The sequence below is a fragment of the Rana temporaria genome, chromosome 7, assembly GCF_905171775.1.
Source record: "Rana temporaria chromosome 7, aRanTem1.1, whole genome shotgun sequence".
NCBI lineage: Eukaryota > Metazoa > Chordata > Amphibia > Anura > Ranidae > Rana > Rana temporaria.
Genome location: NC_053495.1, coordinates 20,666,323 through 20,693,090, shown reverse-complemented (window position 1 = coordinate 20,693,090; position 26,768 = coordinate 20,666,323). Strand labels below are relative to the sequence as shown.

At 46.0% G+C, this 26,768-nt stretch overlaps 1 protein-coding gene across 4 annotated transcripts in view; it reads left to right on the top strand.

Annotated features, from left to right (window-relative positions):
- The window catches only part of MTMR14 (myotubularin related protein 14), an 82,541-nt gene that overhangs the window by 28,591 nt on the left and 27,182 nt on the right, over positions 1-26,768 (top strand). For all 4 annotated transcript variants that reach the window (XM_040359039.1, XM_040359037.1, XM_040359038.1 and 1 more), the window contains exons 7-13: positions 10,315-10,388; positions 11,359-11,429; positions 12,719-12,793; positions 18,678-18,744; positions 21,066-21,151; positions 25,425-25,501; positions 25,925-25,961. In XM_040359039.1, coding sequence (XP_040214973.1) covers positions 10,315-10,388; positions 11,359-11,429; positions 12,719-12,793; positions 18,678-18,744; positions 21,066-21,151; positions 25,425-25,501; positions 25,925-25,961 — 487 coding nt within the window. The remainder of the gene's footprint in view (positions 1-10,314; positions 10,389-11,358; positions 11,430-12,718; positions 12,794-18,677; positions 18,745-21,065; positions 21,152-25,424; positions 25,502-25,924; positions 25,962-26,768) is intronic.

Here is a 26,768-nt window from a genome sequence, read left to right as displayed (position 1 = left end):
AAACTTGGACGGCAAGCCATTAGCGTTAAAGCGGCGCTCGTTTTTAACTGAACTTTTTGGCTGCTAGCAGTTCACTTCTTAAATAATAATAATAAAAAAAAAATGGTAAAGTCCCATTTTGGGGCGCTTCTGAAGCACTGCCCATTTATTGCAATGGGCAGGGCATTTTGGAAAATCAAAATACAGCGCACCCAAAGCGCCCCGCCCCCCTGGTGGTCGTGCTGCTGTGTATAGCTCCATCTTTTGAAGGATGCCACCTCCATCTGTTGCAATGATCTTTTTTACTTTAAAGATTTCATCTTCATACAAAGAAAAATTTGCAACAGTTTCAAGCATAACCATGCACCTCATCTATGTATGTATGTACTGTATGCACACACACACACGCGGGAGGTCCTCTGTTTTAGACGCAGTATAAAGTTGGGCAATCTCTCTAAGGCCCCTTTAACATTGGGACGTTTTTCATGCGGTACAGCGCTAAAAACAGCGCTGCTATACCGCATGAAAAATCATGCCCTGTACTCTTCAATGTGAAAGCCCGAAGGCTTTCACACTGAAGCGGTGCGCTAGCAGGAACGCTGCAAAAGTCCTGCTAGCCGCATTTTTACCGCGGTATAGGAGCGGTGTGTTCACCGCTCCTATACCGCGCCTTCCCATTGAAATCGATGGGAAAGCGCGGTATTACCGCTGTAATACCGCGGTAATACCGCCGCAACACGGGCGGTATTAACCCTTTTTCGGCCGCTAGCGGGGGTCAAAACCTCACCGGTAGCGCCCGAATGTCATGGTATAGCCGCGCTACAAATAGCGCGGCTATACCGTCACCGCGGCTGACGCTTCAGTGTGAAGCCAGCCTAAATGTTGTTCGAAGAGTTGCTCCCATTGCAAGCTTTACGGGTTTTTCTTTATCGTTACATCACGGGACACAGAGCGGCATTCATTACTATATGGGTTATATGGAGTACCTTCAGGTGTAGACACTGGCAATCTTCAAACAGGAAATGCCCCTCCCTATATAACCCCCTCCCATAGGAGGAGTACCTCAGTTTTTTACGCCAGTGTCTTAGGTGTTAGTCATGGTTTAGCTTGCCTCCGCATCCTTGGGATTAGGTGAGCTACCGGTTCTGTCCAAAAAAGCCTGCGCGCTAAAGTGGTCAGTAACCGGACCCCAAACCCTTGGGGTATAGCCCATAATGCTTTCTTTTTAAGAGAGCTGGACCCTGGGCCCAGAACTTAGAAAACCTTTGGGGCGCCTAATGTTTTCTGTTTGCCAGGGTGCTGTATGGGCCCAGGACAGTGGATCCTTCATGGAAGAAGAAGGTTCCCAGGGCCTGAAGGTCTAGACATCCCCACGGAGATGGGGGAAGATTGGACCTCTTGCTTGGCAAAGTCCTGCGGCATGGAGCAGGTAAGTAAGGGGAAAAAACCTGCGGGGCTTGGCTCTTAGCAAGTTTTTTCTGGGAGGTCACAGGGGACATGCCTAAAGGTTATGCATTGCATCTGGCAAACCAGTCACATATCATGAAGATAGGATGGCTCTATATGTTATATTTCCCCATAAAAAGTGACCTCCCTGGTAGTGTTGCAAAAGCTGTGAGTGGGGCCTTTTATGTACAAGTGTATGTGTGTGTCAGAGAGCTATGCTTACCTGCAAGCCTCCAGGCGATGCTCTATCCAGTCCTCTCCCTCATGCCTGCAAGGCAGGCAAAACGCTGACCTCCTCGTGTGTTCCAGGCCTGCGGCTGCAGGAACAGAGAGGCCCTTCCTCCCAACCCCCCCCCCCCCCGTCGGCGGGCGCGCGCGCGGTGCGCGTGCACGTGTTATAGACGCATTTGGCGCCGTTTTAGCTGGGGGGGAAGGGCGGGTCAGTGGTTTAAAGGAAGGGGCGGCCCTTCCTTAGAGGCCACAGCTCATTCATTTCTCTGGCTTAAAGCGGATGTGCCACGGGAACAAAATATTAAAAGTCAGCAGCTACAAATACTGCAGCTGCTGACTTTTAATATTAGGACACTTACCTGTCCTGGAGTCCAGCGCCGATCGCAGCAGAGCACGAGCGATCGCTCGTCACTCTGCTGCTCCCCCCGCCATCCACGCTGAGGGAACCAGGAAGTGAAGCGCTGCGGCTTCACTGCCCGGTTCCCTACGGCGCATGCGCGAGTCGCGCTGCGCCCGCCGATTGGCTCACACGCTGTGTGCTGGGAGCCGAGTGTTCCCAGCACACAACGGGCGACAGACGGGATGTGACGGAATGCCCGTCTTTCGCCCGTATCGTGTGGCCGGAAGTGGGTGCAAATACCTGTCTTTAGACAGGTGTCTGCACCCCCCTCCCCCCTGAAAGGTGTCAAAAGTGACACCGGAGGGGGGGAGGGTTCCGATCAGCGGGACTCCACTTTAGGGTGGAGGACCGCTTTAAGGGAGGAAGGACTGGAGTGAAGCACGGGGCGCTGAGGACACACAGTGGCCAGAAAGAATACTACAGTCTTCAGAAGATTGTGGTTTAGCCTAGGAATAGGCTGGTTTTCTTTTCCATCTCATAGTCTTTTCTTTGGCAATACTACTCAGGGGGATAGAATGTTTTTTCTTGCCTAGATTGAAAAAAAAAAAAAAAAAAAAAAAAAAAAAAAATAAAAAAAAGAAGAAAAGTTTTTCTTTGAAAAAAAAAAAGAAGGTGTCATCTAGGGTAGAGGAAACATTTTTTATTCCCCAAACAGGTGTTTGGGCATTTAACTATTATAAGTCCCAGGTACCAATAAGTAGCAGGTGTACCTCGGTATTGTACCATGGCATCAAGAGCAGAGGGTACAAAAGGTGGGGATTCCCCCGCAGAATCTGAGGTCTCGGATAGAGCTATGCCGCTGCTTTCCCCACAGGGAGCCTTTGGGCCATCGGGGTCTGGGGCTAGAGCTGACGCGAGTCAACCCAACCCTAAGGTGGTCACGGAGGAGGTGTTACTCGCCTCTTTAAATGAGATGCGGAGAAGCATGGGAGAAATGATAGCCGCAGCCATGCGGGGTAGTAAGCGGAATAGATCTCCGTCACCCGTGCGCGGACCCTCGGAAGAGGAGGTCCTTTCCTCTGGGGAATTGGACCTCTTGGACAGAGACCAGGTAGGTTCAGGGATCGAAGATCCGGATACAGAGGAGTCTGGGGCAGTCTCCCTGAGGGAGAGCTGGTGGATTCAGGGCTTGACGGACTTGGTCCATAAGGCATTCAACCTACCTGTACCAGATCTCCAGGTATCCACGGTTTCAGCTTTGGGCTCACTGAGGGCGCCTCAAAGCAGTGCTGTGTTTCCGATCCATCCTCTATTGGAGGAAGTCTTGTTCCAAGAGTGGAACAAACCAGACAAGGTTTTCTTTCCACCTAAGAAATTTTCTGTCTTATATCCTATGGAAGAAAAGTTTTCCAAGAGATGGGCTTCTCCTGCAGTAGACGCAGCCATCTCATGTGTTAACAAATCGTTAACATGTCCTGTAGAAAACGTACAGGTTTTCAAAGATCCAGTTGATAGACGCTTGGAAGCCCTACTTAAGAACTCCTTCACTTCTGCAGGGGCAGTAGTACAGCCAGCCGTGGCTGCGATTGGAGTCGCTCAAGCTTTATCGGATCAATTTAAGCAAATGCTTGAACTTATTCCTGCCGAGCAGGCAGAAGAATTTTCGGATGTCCCTAAGGCCATATGTTTTACGGTAGACGCAATCAAGGATTCTATCCAACAAGCGTCACGTTTATCATTATCCCTTATCCATATGAGAAGACTCTTATGGTTAAAAAGCTGGGAGGCTGAGCCCCCATGCAAGAAGCTCCTGGCAGGGTTTCCCTTCCATGGAGGACGGCTCTTCGGAGAGGACTTAGATAAATACATTCAGACCATTTCAAGCGGCAAGAGTACTCTCTTGCCAACTAGGAAGAGGGTTCAGGGACCTGCGTTTAAACGACAGTCCTCCCCTGGGCAGGGGCCCTCTAATGCCAAGCAGTATCGACGGCCTCCTGCAAGAACAAACTTCGGCTTCAACAGCAGATCACGAGGACAGGCTGTTAGGGGCAAGAGGCAGTGGTTTCGCAAGCCAGCAAAACCAGCCCCCAAGTCTACCTCATGAAGGGGCGCCCCCACCCACGAAGGTGGGGGGAAGGCTGCGACTCTTTTCGGAGATTTGGGAAGCCAACATTCCCGACGAGTGGGTACGGTCTTCCGTGGCCACAGGCTACAAGCTAGAGTTCCTAAGGTTTCCTCCTCCTCATTTCCAGGAGTCGAGGATTCCAAACGATCTGGAGAAAAGAGCCGCATTAAGGTCGGCTCTAGATCATCTACTTTCCCAGGAAGTAATAGTAGAGGTACCAGTCCTGGAACAGGGGCTGGGTTTCTACTCCAACCTATTCATCATCCTAAAGCCCAATGGAGATGTCAGGCCAATTTTGGACCTAAAGATGGTAAATGCATACTTAAAGGTCCGCTCATTTCGGATGGAATCCGTGCGGTCAGCAGCTGCCACACTCCAAAAGGACGACTTCATGGCGTCCATAGACATAAAGGATGCCTACCTTCATGTTCCAATTTATCAGCCACATCAAAGATATCTACGCTTTATGGTGGCTTCGCGTCATTTCCAATTCGTGGCGCTTCCCTTCGGGTTGGCTACGGCCCCCCGGGTGTTCACGAAGGTTCTAGCTCCAATCCTAGCCAAGCTAAGGATCCAAGGGGTCACGATCCTAGCATACCTGGACGACCTCCTAGTCATAGACCACTCATCTCCCGGCTTGGAACGAGCAGTGGCCCTCACGGTCCAATACCTCGAGAGGTTCGGCTGGGTCCTAAATCAAGAAAAGTCAACATTCCAGCCCACAAGGCAGTTGGAATATCTCGGCATGAGATTAGACACGGAACAACAAGGGGTGTTCCTACCTCTGAGGAAGGTCAAAGCCATCAAGGAATTAATCCTACTGGTTCTAAGCAAGAAAAAACCGACTATTCGCCTATGTATGAGATTACTAGGCAAGATGGTGGCTACTTTCGAGGCGGTGCCATACGCCCAGAGCCACACTCGCATCCTGCAGGCAGCCATCCTGTCAGCATGGAGCAGAAGGCCACAGGCCTTGGATATCCCGTTGCCTCTCTCATCAAGAGTCCGGCAAAGTCTGTGTTGGTGGTTAGAACCTCAGAATCTACTGAAGGGAAAATCTTTCAGCCCAGTGGCTTGGAAGATAGTGACCACAGACGCCAGCCTGACGGGCTGGGGAGCGATTGTGGATGGTTCCACTCGCCAAGGTATTTGGGCAAAGCCAGAGAAGCTTTTACCCATCAACATCTTGGAGCTCAGAGCTGTTCGACTAGCCCTCAGGGCTTGGACGTCGAAATTGCAGGGGCTCCCGGTGAGAATTCAATCAGACAATGCCACGGCAGTGGCATACATAAATCACCAAGGGGGGACCAGGAGTCAGGCCGCTCAGAGAGAAGTGAGCTTGATTCTCTTATGGGCAGAGGCTCATGTGCCCTGCATATCGGCAGTATTCATTCCCGGAGTGGACAACTTTCAGGCGGACTTCTTAAGCCGCCAGACTCTATGGCCGGGGGAATGGTCTCTGCATCCACAAGTCTTTCAAGCACTCTGCCAAAGATGGGGAGTGCCGGACGTGGATATCATGGCATCGAGACTCAACAAGAAGCTAGACAGGTTCATGTCCCGCTCAAGGGATCCGATGGCCTGCGGAACCGATGCTCTGGTTTGCCCTTGGCATCAGTTCAAGCTTCTTTATGCGTTTCCCCCGCTCCAGTTACTACCCCGCCTGCTGCGCAGGATCCGGGTGGAGCACATACCAGTTATCCTGGTAGCTCCAGCATGGCCCAGAAGGGCTTGGTACTCACTAATCCTAAGGATGGTAGTGGGAAACCCTTGGACTCTGCCTCTAAGGCCAGACCTGCTATCGCAAGGTCCGATCCTCCACCCTGCCTTACGGCATCTAAATTTGACGGCCTGGAAGCTGAATCCTTGATTCTCAGGGGTAGAGGTCTGTCTCAGAAGGTAATCTCTACCCTAATCAGAGCCAGGAAACCGGTCTCTAGGGTGATTTATCACAGGGTCTGGAAGGCCTATATAGGCTGGTGCGAGTCCAAGCTATGGCTTCCTCGCAAGTTCACCATAGATAGAGTTTTAAGTTTTCTCCAGCTAGGAGTGGATAAAGGATTGGCACTAAGCACAATCAAAGGACAGATTTCTGCCCTGTCAGTGTGGTTTCAGCGGCCACTGGCCACCCACTCGCTGGTTAAGACCTTCCTTCAGGGGGTCTTACGTATTAAACCTCCAGTTAAATCCCCGCTTTGTCCGTGGGATTTAAATCTTGTTCTGTCGAGTTTACAGAAACAACCGTTTGAGCCGTTGGCTGAAGTTCCTTTGGTTCTACTGACAAGGAAGTTGGTGTTTTTGGTTGCCATAGTTTCCGCAAGAAGAGTTTCGGAACTGGCAGCCTTATCCTGTAAGGAACCATATCTTATATTTCATAAGGACAAGGTCGTTCTCCGCCCTCATCCTTCCTTCTTACCGAAGGTCATATCCAGTTTTCATTTGAACCAGGATTTGGTATTACCATCCTTCTTCCCTAAACCTACTTCCAGAAAGGAAGGGTTGCTGCATACCTTGGATATTGTCAGGGCCATGAAGGCCTATCTTAAAGCTACAGAGAAGATCCGGAAAACAGATGTCCTGTTTATTCTACCGGATGGGCCCAAGAAGGGGCAGGCAGCTGCAAAGTCCACCATTTCTAGGTGGATTAAGCAATTGATCACTCAGGCCTACGGCTTGAAAGGGTTGCCTCCTCCAGTATCATTAAGGGCTCATTCTACTAGAGCCATGGGCGCCTCCTGGGCAGCGCACCACCAGATCTCTATGGCTCAAGTTTGCAAGGCGGCAACCTGGTCTTCTGTCCACACATTTACAAAATTCTACAAGTTGGACGTAAGAAGGAATACTGATACTGCCTTCGGGCAGGCAGTGCTGCAGGCTGCAGTTTGAGACCCTCGGATTCCGGGGGCTCCTCTTTTTTTGAGTTAAATTTAAAATTTAAGATTATTTTTCTCAGATAAGTTGGATTTATTATGATTTGAGTATATCTCTAAATTAAATCCTTTTGTCTTGGAGATGTTCTCCCTCCCCTCATTGTAAGCATTGCTTTGGGACATCCCATATAGTAATGAATGCCGCTCTGTGTCCCGTGATGTAACGATAAAGAAAAAGAGATTTTTAATACAGCTTACCTGTAAAATCTTTTTCTTGGAGTACATCACGGGACACAGAGCTCCCACCCCTCTTTTGAGGACCATTTTGGGAGGCATACTGCTTGCTACAAAACTGAGGTACTCCTCCTATGGGAGGGGGTTATATAGGGAGGGGCATTTCCTGTTTGAAGATTGCCAGTGTCTACACCTGAAGGTACTCCATATAACCCATATAGTAATGAATGCCGCTCTGTGTCCCGTGATGTACTCCAAGAAAAAGATTTTACAGGTAAGCTGTATTAAAAATCTCTTTTTTTTTCAGTTTTTTTGTTTGTTTGTTTTTTTTTTGTTTCAGTGACCAATTACATTTTTGGATTTTCCCTTTTTTGTTTTTTTAATCGGAACAAATGTAAAGGGAGCGTCTCAAACAGGCAACAATCCTGACATGGGTTCTAACCTTTTTAGACACTCCGTTCAAAGACAAATTTGGAAAATAAAGTCAAATTTGGCTTTAGTTCATCTGCCTTCAAATCAAAATTGTAATGATAAAATGGCCCGGGGTTACTGCTAATATCTGCCTTTTAGGTGTTTCTTGGTAAATGATGTTGTCTTGATAAATTATAGTTTGGTTGTAGGTGGTTCACCACATCTGTGGCATTTAATGCGCACCTTTCACAACCCCCTGCATATATAAATCTATGTATACATTAATAATTCAGAATTGCAGCTGTAACAACCGACCCCATCATTTCTCAGGAATAATTGTCTTGTCTCTCTAAGAAAGTCAGTGGTTTTGCTATCTGTGCCTCCTTGGCTACTTCCTGTTTGTCTGTGCTCCTTACTTGGGCCCAGTGGCAGCTGGGGTGTGTGTGTGTGTTTGTTTTTTTTTGGAAGGGGCCCCTCTACATCACGGCGTATTCTGCCGTGCATCTCCTCCCACCCCCCACCCCCTCCTAGGCATCGAATAGAATCGCCTGTCCTTTCAGACAATCGTCTGACGGGTCTCAAGACCAGCTTCCTGACTGGCTGGGAGGAGGATCAGTGTGACAATGGCGAATATTCATTTACTATTGTCTCAACTGGGTGAGCTCAGGGAGCTAATTGAGGCCGCGGCTTTGCGGCCTATGGTTCGAGGGGGCTGGAGCGAGGCGAGCGCAGATGGGCTGCGGGCCCTCCGCCTCTTGCCCCGGGGGATTGGGGAATTCCTCTGAAGGGGGGTGCCACCTACGTCACTCCCAAGGGCAGACACAGGAAAGGAGCTGGCCGTAGGCTGCAGATAACACGGCGGTCACGTGATCACACAGCGCGCGAACAGCAGGATATGGTAAGAGAGGCCAAAAAGACGAATTTAAAATATCCACTCTTATATCCACTTTTATATATGTGCCCATTATATAGTTTTTCAAATGCACTTAGGGGGCAGTGGTGGCTGGTGCTCAAATTTTGGGGGGGCACAAAACGGAAAAAAAAATGCAGCCTGACTGTGCCCATCAAATGCAGCCACCGTGCCCATCAATTGTCACCACTGTGCCATGCCATCAAAAGCAATCACTGTGCCATCAATTGTCACCACTGTACCATGCCAAATGCAGCCACTGTGCCATGCCATCAAACGCAGCCACTGTGCCATCAATTGTCACCACTGTGCCATGCCATCAAATGCAGCCACTGTGCCATCAATTGTAGTTTTGTAAAATAACTCTTTTTGTGCTTTTCTACCTTAAATTAATCTGAACATTTAATGTTACAAATTTTAATTTAATTTATATTAATTCACACATACACACCGTCCATCTACTCTTGGTCTGGCCCCCGGGTCCAATATATGAACCCATTGCGGCCCTCGAGTCAAAAAGTTTGCCCACTCTTGGCCTAGAGGCTTGATACAGATGGTTGCAGGAAAGCATAGGGGCATCAAACATGCACTGGGGGTTTAAGTAATCAGCACAGCGACAAAAAAGCTCTGCTGCTTCCCGTATGACGATATCGGTCTGTGGACAGCGAATCTAGGACTTTCTGGTTAGAACTGGGACAGGTTTTGCTCATTCGTGAGCCTTGCTCATTAAAATGGGGAAAGTCCTTCTGGTGGTTGATGTTTAGATTCCCTTGCCAGGTGTGCTGTAAGTACTGTCACTGGCCTTTAGATTTGTGCCTGACATCCGTTTACAAGCTTCTGAAATATTTCAAAATGTACTGATTGGTACATTTGACCAGCAGTTTACCTCCTTCTGACCTGCTTTTTATAGCAGTTCCTTAAACCTGTTTTGCATTTCAAAACCTCGAACGAGGCCCATATAACAGAATTTTTTTTTTTTTATTATTTAGTAATACACTAAGGGCCATATTCTCCTAGATTTCCCGCGGGCGGCGCGTAAGCCATTTACACTACGCCGCCCCAACCTACAGGAGCAAGTGCTGTATTCCCCAAACACTTGCTCCGTAGTTTGGGGCGGTGGAGTGTAAATGGCCCGGCGTAGCCACGCGTATCTCCAAGGGGGCGGCTTCTAACGAACTGCGAATGCGCCGGGCTGAAAATAGCCCAGTGCGCATGCGCATTCTCGGCGTAAAACGTCAATGACGCCGACGTGTGCGTCATTGACGTAAAGTCGTATTCAAGAACGACTTGGGGAAACGACGTAGCCGACGGAAAACACGACGCGGACCCGACGCCATACTTCACATGGCCTACGTGGGTCTTGCGTAAACTTACCCCTCATATAGCAGGGGTAAGTTTACGCTTAAGCAAACGACGTTGGCGACGGTTACGCAACGCAAATTCGTTCGGTAATCGGCGTATCGGGCTCATTTGCATAAACAAATGAGACCTGAACGTAAACGCCATCTAGCGGCGGGCGGAGTAATTACATTTAAGATCCGACAGTGTAAGTGACTTACACATGGCGGATCTTAAGTGTATCTATGCGAAAATGATTCTAAGAATCACTCGCATAGATACACGGGCCAAAAAAGAGAGATACGATGGAGTATCCTGAGATACTCCATCGTATCCTTACTCAGAATATGGCCCTAAGAATTTAACTATGTACATTTACAGTTATACCACCAATAAACTTTGAATGTTTGTGCGTTTTTTTTGTGCCTAGTGTCACGTCCTCAGAAAAAGTGGATAAAGCCCAACGGTATGCAGACTTCACGCTTCTGTCTATCCCCTATCCAGGTAAAGAATTTTTAATTTCCTAAATCTAGTTTTGTAATTTTTATATGTAGTGTGTGTGTGTGTGTGTGTGTGTGTTTTTTTTTATTCCTTCAAGCCCACTGCAAGGGTTAATTGCTTGTTCACGTTTAGGGGAACGATCAAAGATTAATACCCGATCCTCTACTCCTCCCTGTTGGACTGTTCCCGGCAAGATCTTCTCCCCTACTCTTTAGCAGCCTAGGGTGCTGATGTCTTCAAGCTCAATGCAGTGTCCATCGCTCTGCCTTGTGACGTGTTGACGTCAAGAGAGCACTCCCCCGTGCTCAAGAGGTGGACTATCTGCCCGGGAGTGGAGGATCAGGTAAAGTTTTTCTCTTCTCCTCTATACCAGGGGTTCTCCACTTCAGTCCTCAAGTACCCCCAACAGGCCATGTTTTGGGAACTTCCCTTAGATAAGATGGCTCTTATCAATGCTGTGTCATTGATATTGATTTAAAACATCTGTGCAAAGTAAAGGAAAACCTGAAAACATGGCCCATTGGGGGTACTTGAGGCCTGAGGGTGAGAACCACTGCCCTAGACAAAACAAGCAATTCACCCATGCAGTGCAGACACTGCTCCATCGCAAGGGATAATTTTACATTTTCCTCAGGTTGGTCTTTTAAAGGAGAGGTATGGCCACCCAGATGCCTGTGCCAACACCTGGTGATTTGCTGAGAGCCTGAGCCGGCAGCTTACGCCCCCTCCACAGCCCAGCGCTCCAGTGAGTGATGGAGGGGAGAGCAGAGAGCTGATGACTGACATGCTCAGAGGGGAGAGTTGAGCAATCAGTGGAGTTTGCTTAATTCTCACTGCAGAGCCGGCGGGGGACAGATGCAGCATTGGATTGATGCTGCATCTGTCTGTGAGTGTAAAATGAGTATTCTTGTGCGTGCATGCACTTTTGCATAGCTTTTTTTTTATTTTATTTGTGTTTTTTTATTCTTTTCAGGCTGTGAATTTTTTAAAGATTACAAGGATCGGGACTATGCTGCAGAAGGCCTTGTTTTTAACTGGAAGCAGGTAGGTCTGGTTTCTGCTGAATATGCCAGCTTCACCAGATTTGAAAGTTATCTCCATGGGTCACCATAGGTTTGATAATCAAGGGTTTTGATTTAATACATGGTAATAGAATAAATCTTGCTAGTCCAGCCGACACCTAATTTAAAATGTGTAATAGAAACACAAAAGGTTTGTTTTAAGCTCTCTGTTGTTGATTTATTGCCGCCTGTTTGCAGCAATTTTCATTTACATGGGCTTACTATAGTTTACACCTATATAAGGGCCATGCTTGCACTCAAAGATATACATAAGTTTTCTAGCATCCCTGTGCAGGCCTTTCTATTCATGTCATTTGGGACACAGCCGCTGCTCCAAATTTAACAGCCGTGTGGGTGCATGGCCCTGGTGCGAACAGTGTGCCAGTGCTATCAAGTTGGGATCAATGTATGCGTCTGTGTAGCTGCTGTGTCCCTATTGACATGCTTGGGACTGCCTCCACAAGGATGCAAGAGCTATGCATCCCTTTATGGGCAAACATGACCCTCACATGGGTGTATGCTGTAGTACACCAGTATGAGGCCTGAGGCCCCTTTTACACAGGCGCCTCTGTCTAACGAAGTCTGCTTGTTCAGCTGGGGATCGCTCCAGTGATCACTGCTGAACAGGTGGGTGACAGTTCTGTGTCCCCTCTGCTATGCAGAGCAGATGCGGACACAGTCTCGCTCTCCTCTATGGTGAAATCGAATCGAAATGGACCACCTGCCCGTTGTCATCTGATTCGGTGGACAAATGGAAAATAGGATCACCATCCGTCTGTTTTTTTTTTTTTTTTTTGTTTTTTGCTGGTGGGATCCGATGGCAGCAGGTGTCTGTGACATCCGCTTGCTCCTTAGAGAAGACTAGAGTTTCTGATCAGGTCTGCCTGAAAAATGACAGGTGGACCTGATTGGACAGCCTGTGTGAAAGGGCCCTACAGCTACGTTTCCTCTCCCAGAGATGTAGCTGCTGTGTATAGTAGCCCTGTCTGGCTATATGATGGCACCTGCATAATTCTGTACGGGTGTATAACCCTGTACACAGACCGTCTGCTACCAGGGGCATACGGATTTATACATGTGCAGGTTTTCTTCTGTTACTGAGGTTATACCCCTGTACAGCTAGTCATTACTATGGACTGCTGTACAAAGCAGGGAAATATGCCACAATTTACATTAAATGCAAAAAAAAAAGGGGTAAGCTGCAAGCTGTTACATTTTTGTTCATGGGTAGCAATCTGATAAGTGACATTTGTAACCGGTCTTGTTTTCCAGGATCACGTTGATGCTCCCTTGAATATTCCTCCCTGCTTAATGAGGAACTTAAATATCGATTGGAGGGAATACCAGGTAAATCAATAGTTGTTGACATTCCCAAGCGTTTTGTATTAAGTGTTGTGCAATAAAAAAAAATCAGCAGAACACACACCGCGTTCGCGCTTTGACGGGTCCTTGCACTCCCCTCTCTCCTCCCAGACTCTGTGTCTGCACTGTCGGTTGCCCTTTTATTTTCCCCGGAGGCTTGGCTGTGCTGCGTCTTGGCAGACAAAGGGATGAAGGAAGGCACAGTCGGTGGTCGATCTCCTTAAATAAAGCTTTGTGTCCGGATTGGACAGGTTTCCTCCTCTCGTGCAGCCTCTGGGATATTCCAGAATGCGGGACTCTGCATGTGACGAGCTTGGGAAAATGGGTCAGCACACTGCAGGTAGCGCTGCAGGCAGGTTAAATTAATGGGTTTTGCTGTGACAGGCCTAATTGAGGCTCATTTCACAGGTGGCTCACTCGGCCTCCTGGGAGCGTCTGTTCTTGTATTTTCATTAACCCTCTCAATCCGCATGTTCGGTGTGCTTTGCCGTACCGCCTGCCTCTTTCATGTTCTGCTGTCAGATGGCACTTGGCAATCGTTAAGACTTTATGTTTCATGTGCAAAGCAAAAAATTCCAACTTTTTTTTTTTTCTTCTTCCTTGTAGTAGAGGTTCAAAATAGAAATCGTAGATCTGAAAATGCAATTAAACTTGTTACAAGGAGGAACCAGGCTAAAAAATGGTGGCACTGGTACCCTGCTCTTTCCTGCTGACAGATTTAAAGGAGATGTCCAGCCTGAGCTCATTTGGCTGGACTTCTACTATGAGTCCAGGAGTAAAATTCGTTTTGCACTCCTGTGACCCATTTTCAGCAGGGAGCAGTCTGAAGTCTGCTCTCCGCTGACGTCACTGGAATCGGTCCAGGCATGGCGTCATCCCGGCAAAGCCTTGATCCACCAGGCGCCTGGACTGATGCCTGTCTCAGCCTCTCAGCAAGACGCTGAGAGACTGAGATGGCTTTTCCTTGCCCCTCCACAGCTCAGCGCTCCTGTGAGCATGGGGGGGGGGGGGGGTGGCAGAGCAGAGAGCTACAGTCAGCAGCTCTCTGCTCAGGGAGGTGAGAGAACCGAGCGTTCAATCGCTTGGTTCTCAGTGCAGAGGCAGCGGGGGACAGATGCAGCATTGGACCGATGCTGCATCCACCTAGGCAAGTACAAAAAGTGGGGAGAGAAAATGCCATACTGCTTTTAGGGTTTTTTGAGTTAAACAGAGTGGGGGGAGTGTTGGAACCTCCAGCAGGTTTTATTGGTGTGTTATCATTGGAGGCATTTTTCCTTGCATCCCTTATCTGGGGCAGATGAGCGGAAATGTTTGCAATGGGGATATGGCAAAAGCCCTTCTACCTATTGTTCCTTGGACACTGCTCTGTAGGTTTTATACCATGGGTCTTACAGCCACCTGCAGAAGGATTTGGACACTGAAGCACCGCTGCTGGTCAATATTGTACTCGTGGGTACCAGCACGTCTTGAGGGCATTTGAGAAATATGAAATCTACATCATGTGTACCTGGAACAGATACAGTACAGACCAAAAGTTTGGACACACCTTCTCATTCAAAGAGTTTTCTTTATTTTCATGACTATGAAAATTGTAGATTCACACTGAAGGCATCACAACTATGAATTAACACATGTGGAATTATACATAACAAAAAAGTGTGAAACAACTGAAAATATATTTCATATTCTAGGTTCTTCAAAGTAGCCACCTTTTGCTTTGATTACTGCTTTGCACACTCTTGGCATTCTCAAGAGGTAGTCCCCTGGCGCAGCACCCCATCACTCTCCTTCTTGGTCAAATAGCCCTTACACAGCCTGGAGGTGTGTTTGGGGGTCATTGTCCTGTTGAAAAATAAATTATGGTCCAACTAAACGCAAACCGGATGGAATAGCATGCCGCTGCAAGATGCTGTGGTAGCCATGCTGGTTCAGTATGCCTTCAATTTTGAATAAATCCCCAACAGTGTCACCAGCAAAGCACCCCCACACCATCACACCACCTCCTCCATGCTTCACAGTGGGAACCAGGCATGTAGAGTCCATCCGTTCACCTTTTCTGCGTCGCACAAAGACACGGGGGTTGGAACCAAAGATCTCAAGTTTGGACTCATCAGACCAAAGCACAGATTTCCACTGGTCTAATGTCCATCCCTTGTGTTCTTTAGCCCAAACAAGTCTCTTCTGCTTGTTGCCTTTCTTTAGCAGTGGTTTCCTAGCAGATATTCTACCATGAAGGCCTGATTCACACAGTCTCCTCTTACCAGTTCTAGAGATGTGTCTGCTGCAAAAGGTGGCTACTTTGAAGAACCTAGAATATGAAATATATTTTCAGTTGTTTCACACTTTTTTGTTATGTATAATTCCACATGTGTTACTTCATAGTTTTGATGCCTTCAGTGTGAATCTACAATTTTCATAGTCATGAAAATAAAGAAAACTCTTTGAATGAGAAGGTGTGTCCAAACTTTTGGTCTGTACTGTAAGTAATGCACAAATTTGGTTATCTGCCATGACACTTGTAGCAGGGCTCCTTGTTGCCCAGGTGTGTCAATGCAGGACTATAGCAGAGCTCTTGTCTGCTGACTGGAGAGATTTCTATATTTCAGATATCAAACATGATTTATCCAGCACCTACTAGACTGAGGAAATCTCAGTGGTCCAAATCCTGCCTCCTTAAGACACTAAACTGAGCTGAACATGCATTGGAGGAGGTGGGTTATAGCCTATAGTGAACTGGCCCCTTGTAACCTTTTATGTCCAAATCCTGCTGCAGGTGGCAGTATAACCCATGGTATGGAATCTACCAACCTGTGTTGAGTTTTGTTAGAACAATTTAAAGCATTGACAATTTACGTAGTGCTTTACATATTATTCACTTGTATCTGTCCCTGTCTTTAAGGGGTTTACAACCTTGGGTTCCTACCGTGCATACATACACCTACTAGGGCCAATTTAGATGGGAGCCTGTTAATGTACCAGCATGTCATTGTGTGGGAGGAAGCTGAGTACAGGAAGAAAACCCATACAAGCCCAGGGAAAACATGCAGACTCCATCCAGATAGTTTCCTGGTTAGGATTTTTTCTTTCCTGAGATGACCACAACAAAGATCCTCACTCACACGGAGGATCCAGCATTGTTGTGCAGAGATTCTGTTCTCGGCAGCCACCGCCGTGCCCTGAACCGCCATATCCCTTTTGCGATGTGATCAGGAGGCTGCTCTGGCACAACCTACTGATGACGTGTTGCTGGACCCAGTGGGGCTTCTGGTGCCTCCTGGGATATGAATGTCGCATCCCAGGAGTCGCCGAGAGCACTGACGTCATTTGTCTAGGTGGCGCAGGCCAAAACGTAATAAACACCGTAAACAAAATATATAAATATCTGTGCAGCAGAGGTTGGGCGGAATGCAGAGAAGCAAAGTAATTGGGTAAAAATCCACTTCATCTCTCCAAAAAGGGCATAGTAATACAGGGGGGACTTTCTCTCTATTGGAGAGTTTCATCCTTCTGATCTGTTCCCCTGTCATTTTGGTGCAAAAAAGTGAGGCAAAATCTCCCCCCAGTGACACCAATGGTAATTGAACCTGACCGGTGTTCTAACCTTCCTCTATCCAGAAAAAAAAGGGCTGGAGTGACCCTTTAAGGCAGGACTCCATTAAACGGCTCCTAGTTGTCTGAGAAGGGTTATGCCTTTCCAGCTTGTCTGATAAAGGGTGGTTATTGTAGTATCCTTCATGCGTAGTCCTGTGACACCCAGAACTCGGGACTCCTTCTGTCATTTAGAATTAGGACAGAGCCCAGCAGGCGGGCTGCAGGGAAGCGCTGATTTATTTGGAGAGCTCAAGCAGCAGAGAATTATTGGGTTTTCATGTATTTCAGAGTATCATTCAGGGTTGCTGTGTATAATTCATTTAAACAGCCTGATTTTATTTTTTTTATAAAAAATCAGAACATTTTAGGTGAAGGACTCTAATCGGCACATATGAGTTCTTGTGAGGATTGTGAATAATAAGTGGTGACATTTTTAATTCACAGCTGAGCTTTACATTTCCCTCTATCTTTTTAGTTATTGTGCTTTTATTATTGAAAATTATACTGTAAAGGGAACCTGCAGTTCACATCTTTGTGTTGCTATTTTACAGTCATTTTTTTTGGTGCGTTTTTGCAGCATTTTTGTACAGGCATTTTTGGTTTCAATGGTGTTTATTAAAGATTTTTCAAGTACACAAGATCATACTTTACATTCACAAAATGTGTTTAACAATATGACCGTGATCCCGCAGGAGCAGCATACCGCGGCCCAAGTGGCAAATACAGGCATTATAAGGCACAACCTTAGGGCAGGCCCAGCAATAAACAAACTTGAGCAGTTCGAATTAGTGTCCCCTGGGGTCAGTTATCACCCGTGACACCCGCCGCCCCTGCAGGGGCCCTCCCGACACTAGGGGCATCCCTCCCCCCCCACCCAAATGAGTAGGGGAGAGGAGCAAATCCCCCAGGCCGAGCAAGCCCGGAGCCCGTCAGTCTAAGCTAACAGCAAACCATTCTAACATTACCTACTAGTTGAGTAGGTAGATAAAAGAGCAGATGGACAGACAAACAATGGAAAGTCAAGAAAAAGATAAAAGAGTACCTGAGAGAAAGGGAGGGGGGAACAAGGGGGGGGGGGTCTCAGTCCTGCACCTGTAAGGCCAACTAGGACTATATTAAGGTGTGAGCCTATTGGGGTCATTGGTAAGGTACGAAATCCATGGGTCCCACACTTTATTGAATAATTCCATCTTGTCTTGAGACAACGCTGACAACCTTTCATTTAGCATCAACCAGGTAAGTTTACGCTTAAATTGGTCAAATGGGAGGGCTACGGTCTTCCAATTCCTAGCTATTGTTATTTTTGCGGCAATAAATATGAAGGAGATTAGTTGTCTAGTATGTTTCGAAATATCAGCCACTCTGCTCCCCAGTAACGCTTGTTGTTCTGTACAGGCATTTTTGAAGTTCAAAGGGTCACCAATGTAAAAGAATTAAAACTCCTGTAATCTGCCAAAAAAGAAGCTCATGTACTTTTTTTGAGCAACAGGCGCTTTAGGTGACAGAATGCTCAGATGTGAACAGGGGCCATTGAAATTAATGGGATTTGTCTTGTTGGATGTTTTTAGAGCTCGGGCTTGGAGCAGAAAAATGCCTAGATGTGAACGGAGCCTAAAATATGGCAGCCATTGCTACTTTTTTGAAAAAGGTCAAGGTTGGGCATCGTGATTTGTGTCCATTGAGCAGACATGAGGGGGGTACTGGTTTGTCTGGGGCCTTCACCTTTTCTTTGGAGGAGCTCCAGGCCCCTGCAGCAAAAATTAAGTCAGCAGCTACACTTGCCTGTCCAGGGGTCCAGTGGTGCCTTCGCTCCAGCCGAATTTTGAAATCGGCTCTTGGGTGCTGCCTCCGTGTTAAATGTGGGTGAAGAGAGAGAAAGAGACATTTTTCTCTAACACGTGTGAAGCGATATGTCAAAACTCTCCTTCTCCAGGCACTTCGTTCCCAATATACAGACTCAGGTTTCCTTCATTAGTAATGGCGGCTAAAACAAAAAGTTGTCACCACAGCTGCAAAATCAATAGCTGAATTGGGTGACCTGGACAGAAGCGGGCGATAGAGAGCAGCTCAATACATCAGGTTTTTTGCAGAATACAGCAAACAAATCTAATATTGACTGAGTATATACAGCATGTAATGCACTATTTATTGATGGTATTTTTGGGGGTTGTTTTTATGATGTGGGTTTGGTGACACTTTAAGGTACAGTCTCCAGATTAAAGAGACTATATGTATACTTGTATTTGGATGACATTATTTTGGCTGATTTCTATTGCAGAGTTGGGACTTGGTGAAGCAGACACAGAACTATCTGAGGCTTCTTCTTCATATAATTAATGGAGATGGTAAGCACCTTTACAGATGTTTGTTATAGTTTTAGTACATTTGTGTCTTGACCAAAATTTCCCCTTCCAGCACAAATTTCCAACCCCCCCCCTCAATATCCTTGTGGCGCGCCCTCACCTCACTTACCACAGTGCCCAGGGCGGCTGTCCTTTCTGCCCACTCCTTGTCCCTACCCTGGTCTTATAACGCCTGTCAGTGTCTGGTTTAAAGCTTGTAGGAGGGGTTTTCAATCTTACTGTCCTATGAGGCTGCAGGACCCATGACCCTCTGTCTGAACAGTGATGATTGGCCCTGTGTTGATCACATCGCACCCCAAGAAAAAAAAAAAACTCCTAGTAATACACACCAAGCTGAGCATGTACAGAATACCCCCAAGGCTCTGTACTATCGGCAGATAAATTGGGGAGCAGTGGAAGAAGGATTAAACTGCCTTTTTTACACAATGTAGGTGATTAGCCCTTGGGTGAGCACAACAAGCATGTCTCCTGAGGAAGCGGACAATGTTCCACGAAACTCGTAGATTACAGCTTTAGAAATGCATTAATTTAAGTGCTCTTGTATCTTGTTTATGCACCTCTGCCAGGAAGATATGTATATTGTGATATGTTTTTATTATGACATACAATGTCAAATCTGTTTTTGATTTTAAATATAATGGGAAATAACATTTGTACAGTGGTTTATTTTATACATTTTTTACAAATTTACTTTGTGTGGCACTACTCCTCTAAAGTCCCAGGGGCATTTTTTTCTTGGGACTGCCCTGGTCTGAGCATATGTGGCCTTTTATTTCCTTTTGTTGTATGATTTTTTACTGTAGTGGGTTTAGTTACACTGAGACCCCATTCACACCTGAGCGTTTTGCAGCTTGAAGCCTGAAGCTACAAAACGCTGGAGGGGAAAAAAATCTATTATTCTCTATGGAGATGGTTCACATGTCCACTACAAAACGCCTGAAGCCAGAAGTTCAAAAAGTTCTGGGACTTTTTTTAGGCAGATTTGGGCGTTTTTCTGCTTTTAACATTGGTGACCCTAGACCTGTCCAAAATTGCGGTAAAAATATCGGCAAAACGCCGCAAAATATCGCGGTAAAAACGCGGAAAACGCTACGCTCAGGTGTGAATGCAGCCTTAAGGGAAACTGGATAAGAGGATAAAGGACTATCCCCTACCACTTCCTGTGGTTTCTCAGCAGCTAATAGATTCTTCTCAATTACTGGCTTAACATTTCTGTGGAGGCAGCCATCTTGGTAGAGGCAGGTCTTTCTTTCCTCGCGTCAGGGACTCCAGCAAGGAAAATGGTGAGCAGTAGTGGCATCATGAAGTCTAGCAGTCAGAGGCAGTAGTGCCTTAGATCTCATAGTGCATATATAAAACTGAGGCTGTACCTAAGCATGCCGGGCCCAGGACAAGCACTGGATTCAAGTGTTTTTTTTTTTTTGGGGGGGGGGGGGTTACTCAGGCACATATAGTGCCTGCTAAATGTTCTCTAGTCTATAACATATGAGTTCCGGAGCGGAGTTCCACCCACTTTTTAAATGTCCTTTTATAAATGATTTTGTCAGTAAAACCTCTGATGTATTTTTATTTATTTTGTCTTAAACAAACCTTTGCCTTTTTGAGTGCTTCCATCTTGCTTGTGGGCATTTTTTTTTGGATAAGGTGCTGCTGACTACCCAGCATGAATCTCCCGATCTCACACATTAAACACAGGGCACAGTGCAGGAAATGTCTCTTGTTGCTATCACATCGGGCGACATCAGAGGAAGTGCCCGGTTATGGCAACTAGGCTAATCAGTCAAGAGGTGGCAATGCCCACTGACTCCTGGGAAATCATGAACCACATCTCCCAGGAGCCTGTGCGCCGCAGGAAATTAAGTACGTCACCGCGGAGGGAGGAAGCGGGGAGAAATAATGAGCCCTAGAAACAAGGTATGGGGGGAACGAAAAACGCCCAATACTGTTTTTATTTTTTTGGGGGGGGGGGGGGGGTTTGGTCAGTTCTGAGGCGGCTGGTGGGCAGATGAAAAGGTGGGTGGAACTCCACTTTAAGTTCTGCTCTGCTTTTTAGAAATGCAAAGATATATTTAGATCACATTATTTTGACGTTTATTTGTCTGCACCCGTGTACATTCTAACAAAAAAAATTGTATTTTGACTTTTTTAGACAGCACAAGTAAACCATGAGATGCACAAGAATCATGATGATTTTCTAATTGGGCTGCATTTCTACTAAGTTTGTGGGTTTTTTCTTTGTCTGCTTTCGGTACCGTATATAAATCTTGATGCAATTAGTTTTGTGTCCTTCACTTTCTCCATAGATAGCAGCGGGTTGTTGGTGCACTGCATCTCTGGGTGGGATCGCACGCCGCTGTTTGTTTCCCTCTTGAGGCTGTCACTGTGGGCGGTAAGTACATTTCAATGCCAGGCAGGGGATAAGGATAATTTTGTTCTAAAAAAAAAAAAAAAAAAAAGCTTTGATAGAAATGGAAAGCAGGCAGCTTCCGGAGCCTGCACATTATTGCAATGCCTTCTTGAGCACTCCAGGATCTCTAAAACCTGAGGCTCCCTGATAGACTGATCGTTCATTCTATAAAGTTCAACCCTTGGCAGATTGAAAAGAAAAAAAGCACTTTATTGCAGCACTGCAATTATAATATATCTTTAGGGGCTTATTCACACTATGTCTGAGCTGCATCTTTTTGCACACACACAGAGTGAACAGGACATTAGAAGACAATTGTTTTTTGTGTGACCTGCTCACTCCATACAAGTGTGGTGCTGCGCAGGGCAATGTAGCTCTACAAGCCCTTAATGTATTTTTTAAGTGCAAGCCGTGTATGTACCTAAATAAGACCCCCATATTAGCCTCTTGCAGTTCTTGTACCACAGGGCTGGAGTCAGGGGTCAAGTCCTGGGGGGAAAAAAGTGTGGGAACCCAAGAAATATAAAAATGATACGCTCATATGCATAATTACTAAACCGCATGGTTTTTTTTCGATCCACTGTACATTAGTAATCCTTTATGTTACTGGCCGCTTCCTGTATATGGATTCATCGGGTAGTGTGCGGGTATTCCGTCACTTCCTCGATGCCGCAATGTCTCCCGGGAGCTTTTGTCATTGTTCCCAGGAGTAAGCAAGTTCTTTCTAAATCCTGCTATAACTCGCGGCAGACCTCTGCAATGTCTCCTGGGAACAATGACAAAAGCTCCCAGTAGACATTGCGGCATCGAGGAAGTGACGGAATACCCACACACTACCCGATGAATCCATATACAGGAAGCGGCCAGTAACATAAAGGATTACTAAGGTTCGCCTGCCCCTGACAGTGACTCGAGCGGAGTATCGTCGCTTAGTGAAGGATTGGCTCGGGCGGCTCGGCTGCTCTAGTCCTGCAAAGGGAACTGCGTTCCTGCTGTGAAAAAAGTGCAGGAACTCCGTTCCTGCAGGACTTGAGCCCTGGCTGGAGTGGAGGAGGCAGTACAAAGGGTTGGTGACTGGGGGGGGGGGAAGAAAGCAGGGTCACAAAGTAATGAGCTCATCACTGTGCTGCTTCTGCCTTAAAGGTCTATTCGGACTTGAATGCACGACCTGGGCTCGATTTTTATGCAAGCACAATAAGTACTTGAACTCGACTTGATATCAGCCTCTTGCAGTCCCTGTACAGCAAAGCTTTGACTGGGAGTGGGAGAAGCAGCATTCAGTTGTGGTGCGCTGCAAGGAGCAAAAAGTGATGGGAGAGATGAGCTAATCGGTCTGCTGCTTCTTCTATTGCTGTCTAGACTAGTCACAGGCTGGGGGAGGGGAGGAGACCTGAAATGGTTACTGACCTACAGAAGAGTCAGGTCTCCTTCCGTGCCAAACAGGGCTGTGTAAATCACAGAACCAGGTGATCAGAAATACAAATCCTGAGGCAGGTAAAACCGCTCTTATATGTGTTTTCTGTATTTAGTGGTTCACCTTGAGCCTTCGAATGCAGTGGCATTTAATAACCGCTGAAAGAAGATACTGGGCCAGATTCTCGTACAGCGGCGTATCTTTGTTCCGGCGTAGCGTATCCTATTTACGTTACGCCTCCGCAACTTAGACGGGCAAGTGCAGTACTCTCAAAGCACTTGCTCCGTAAGTTGCGGCGGCGTAGCGTAAATCGCCCGGCGTAAGCCCGCCTAATTCAAATGTGGAACAGGGGGGGGCGTGTTTTATGCAAATAACTTGTGACCCGACGTGATTGACGTTTTTCACGAACGGCGCATGCGCCGTCCGTGGACATATCCCAGTGTGCATTGCTCCAAATACGCCGCAAGGACATATTGGTTTCAACGTGAACATAAATAATGTCCAGCCCCATTCACGGACGACTTACGCAAACGACGTAAAATTTTCAAATTTCGGCGCGGGAACGACGGCCATATTTAACATTGGTACGCCTCATATAGCAGGGGTAACTTTACGCCGGGAAAAGCCTAACGTAAACGGCGTATCTGAGTCGGCCGGGCGTAGACGTGTAAATCAGCGTACACGCCCCTAGCGGCCAGCGTAAATATGCAGTTACGATCCGACGGCGTAAGAGACTTGCGCCTGTCGGATCTAATAGAAATCTATGCGTAACTGATTCTAAGAATCAGGTGCAGAGATACGCCGTCGTATCTCCTTTGTGAATCTGGGCCACTGACTTGACCAAACTACTGCTGAAAACCTTCAAACTTTTTGTTTGTTCTTTCTTTCTCCACTTTGCAGACCTATTTCCTCTTCTCCTCCTCCTCCATTTTTTTTCCATCCTCTGTCTTTGTTCAAGGAAAGTGCTTGTAAAACTCCTGTCTTAATAATTCATCAAACAATGGGATCCTTTTGAAAAGTTGAGTTCAAAGAACAAGGTCCGATTTCTTATTAATGGCGGGCATGTTTTTGAAAATTAAACAAACTTTATCTCACCGGTAACCTTTTGACATTCATTCATATATTCCTATTTAGGTAAAAGTATGTGAGCGTTCTAATTGAGAATTCTGACTGAGGATTCTTTAACAATAAATATTTGACCATAATATGAAAAGCAATCCTTTACACACTACTTAAAACGATCAAATTGTTTCATTCTGCTGTCCGAAGCCTGGCATTTCTATGGAAAAAATTCTCTTTTTATTTTTTTATGCCGGCAGGTTTTGCATAATTCATGCCTTTTACGAGGTGCTCTCTCAGCTAATGGGTTAAGCTTTGCTAACCTAATTAATAAAAGAAGCAAAGAAAGCCGCAATTTCACATTGATCTATATCAAAGGCTGTGTGTTAGGGAGTGGAATAATGTAATAGTAGCGATTTATTTGAACCTAATATGGCCTTTAAGCTATCTGCTGTAGGTTTATGTTTGGGGACGGGGTAATTAACCACTCCAGCCCCTGAAGATTTGGCCCCCCTTAATGACCAGGCCATTTTTTGCGATATGGCACTGCATAGTTTTAACTGACAATTGCGTGGTCGTGTGATATTGTACAAACATTACGTCCTTTTTTTTCCCACAAACAGAGCTTTCTTTTGGTGGTATTTTATCACCTCTGCGAAATATGTGGAGATAGAGATAGAGATAGATATATATAATAAATAAATAAATAAATAAAAAAAATATATATATATATATATATATATATATATATATATATATATATATATATATATAATTTTTTGCGCTATAAACAAAAAGAGTGACAATTTTTAAAACTATTTACTTTTTTACTATAATAAATATCCCCCAAATTAAAACAAAACAAATGTCTTCCTTAGTTTAGGCTGATCTGTATTCTTCTACATATGTTTGGTAAAAAAAATCTCAAGTGTATATTGATTGGTTTGCGCAAAAGTTATAGCGTCTACAAAATAGGGGATAGATTAATGCCATTTTATTATAATATTATTATTGTCCATAGCATAGCATACTAGCTCATTACGAATTACTTCCCCCGAGATCGAAGCCCCCTCAGCGGTCCCCGTTCCCCCTCCTCCGTCGCCGCCATCTCTCCTGGAGTGACTTTGGGGTATCGCGGCTCCGGCGCTGTGATTTGTTGAAGCCGCGATGACGTCACTCTCGCGCATGCACACGGGAGCCGCCAGTCACAGAACATCCTCCTTTAGAAACAGCACGATTCCCGTTTCTAAAGTGCGCCTGCGTCATTGACATCGGCGCAAGTTTCTAGTGTAAATATCTCCTAAACCGTGTAGGTTTAGGAGATATTTCTTGCACCTACAGGTAAGCCTCAATCTAGGCTTATCTGTAGGTAAAAGTGGGCTGGTAAGGGTTATCAACCACTTTAAAATTAAAGTGATCATAAAAACTGCTGTATCTGAGCCAGTGAGGAGGGAGAGAGCCGAGAGCCTCTGCTCTTGTGCATATCGCTGGAGCTAAATAAGGCTCAGGCATGTATTTAGGGGGTTGGGGGGGGGGGGGTTGCGCACCAACTTGCCAATTGTGTAGCACAGTTTATTATAAGTGGAAAACGGTACTGCCAATGTAGGCACCATGCTGACAGATGCAAATTGCATACAGTTGCATTTGTATGTACATCTGTAAGCCCTGTGCTGACCCTCTGAGTTGTACCCATAACCTCCACTCATACAAGCTAGCCTAAAGCTGGCACAACCTCACCAAGCGGAGCTTAAAGAAAGGAATTTTGTAATGTTTCTCTTGCAGGACGGCATGGTTCATAGCTCCCTGGAGCCTGCGGAGATCCTTTACCTGACTATAGCCTATGATTGGTTCCTCTTCGGGTAAGTCTTGGCCTTGAATTTTTCATAATTGCAGTTGTGAATTAAAAAGTACAACTTACACTGGATGGCTGTTAATGGACCAGTATATCAAAAACACATTTTGTTTTTTATGTGGAAGAAAAAATAAAATTAAAATATTCACACGAACAGTTCCCATATTTGACATTTTACTTAATTTCAAAGATCATGAAAGTTTAACACCCACCTTTTTATAGAATCTTGGCGCAGTTCAGCATATGAATATTGTAACCTAGAATGTGTTCTCTGACACTTCAGCAGAGTGACCGGTTATGTTCACTGAAGTGGCTGTGTCCTACGCTGTGCGAGCATTTATTATTAATGATGGGCAAGTACTGCAATGATAATGGCCATTACCAATTGCATAACCTCCCCTCCCTGTTTTTTTTTTTTTCACTCTAATAGGCATATGTTGGTTGATCGTCTTAGCAAAGGTGAAGAGGTAAAGAAAATCACTTGTGCTCTTACTTTCCCTGTTCTAGCTTGCGCTGTGTTCTTCCTACTCTCCTCCCCCCACATGCGTATGCTATCTTCTTCGTTCCTTGCATGCTCTTCACTCTCTTCTTCCCCCTTCTCACTTCTCATTTTTTTTACTCCCCCCAATTTTCCATCCTTGCATTTATGCTCTCATCTTTTTGCATGCTCTTCTTCCTGTACTTGCATGCTTGTGTGCACTTCCTTCTTCACTCACTCTTCATTCCCTTCTTCCGCAGCACTTACTTTTTTTCTCCTTCCTTGATTGTATGCACTTCTTCCTTCCATGCTCTTCTCCCTGTACTTGCATGCACAGCTGCTCTTTTCTCTTCATTTGCACCCTTGCATGCTCGCCCTTCCTTCTTTCTCTCTTCACTCGCCTGCCCTTCCTTCCTTCCTTCATTCCTTCGCTCGCTCTTCCTTCCTTCCTTCCTTCCTTTCTTCCTTCTCTTTGCTTGCTCTTCCTTCCTTCCTTCTCTCTCTTTGCTGCTTCCTTTCTTCCTTCTCTCTTTGCTTGCTCTTCCTTCCTTCTCTTTGCTTGCTCTTCCTTCCTTCTCTTTGCTTGCTCTTCCTTCCTTCTCTTTGCTTGCTCTTCCTTCCTTCCTTCCTTCCTTCCTTCCTTCTTTGCTTGCTCTTTCTTTCTTTCTTTCTTTCTTTCTTTCTTTCTTTCTTTCTTTCTTTCTTTCTTCCTTTTCTTCCTTCCTTTCTTCCTTCTCTTTGCTCGCCCTGCCTTCTCTTCGCTCGCTCTTCCTACCTTGCTTCCTCCCTTCTCTTT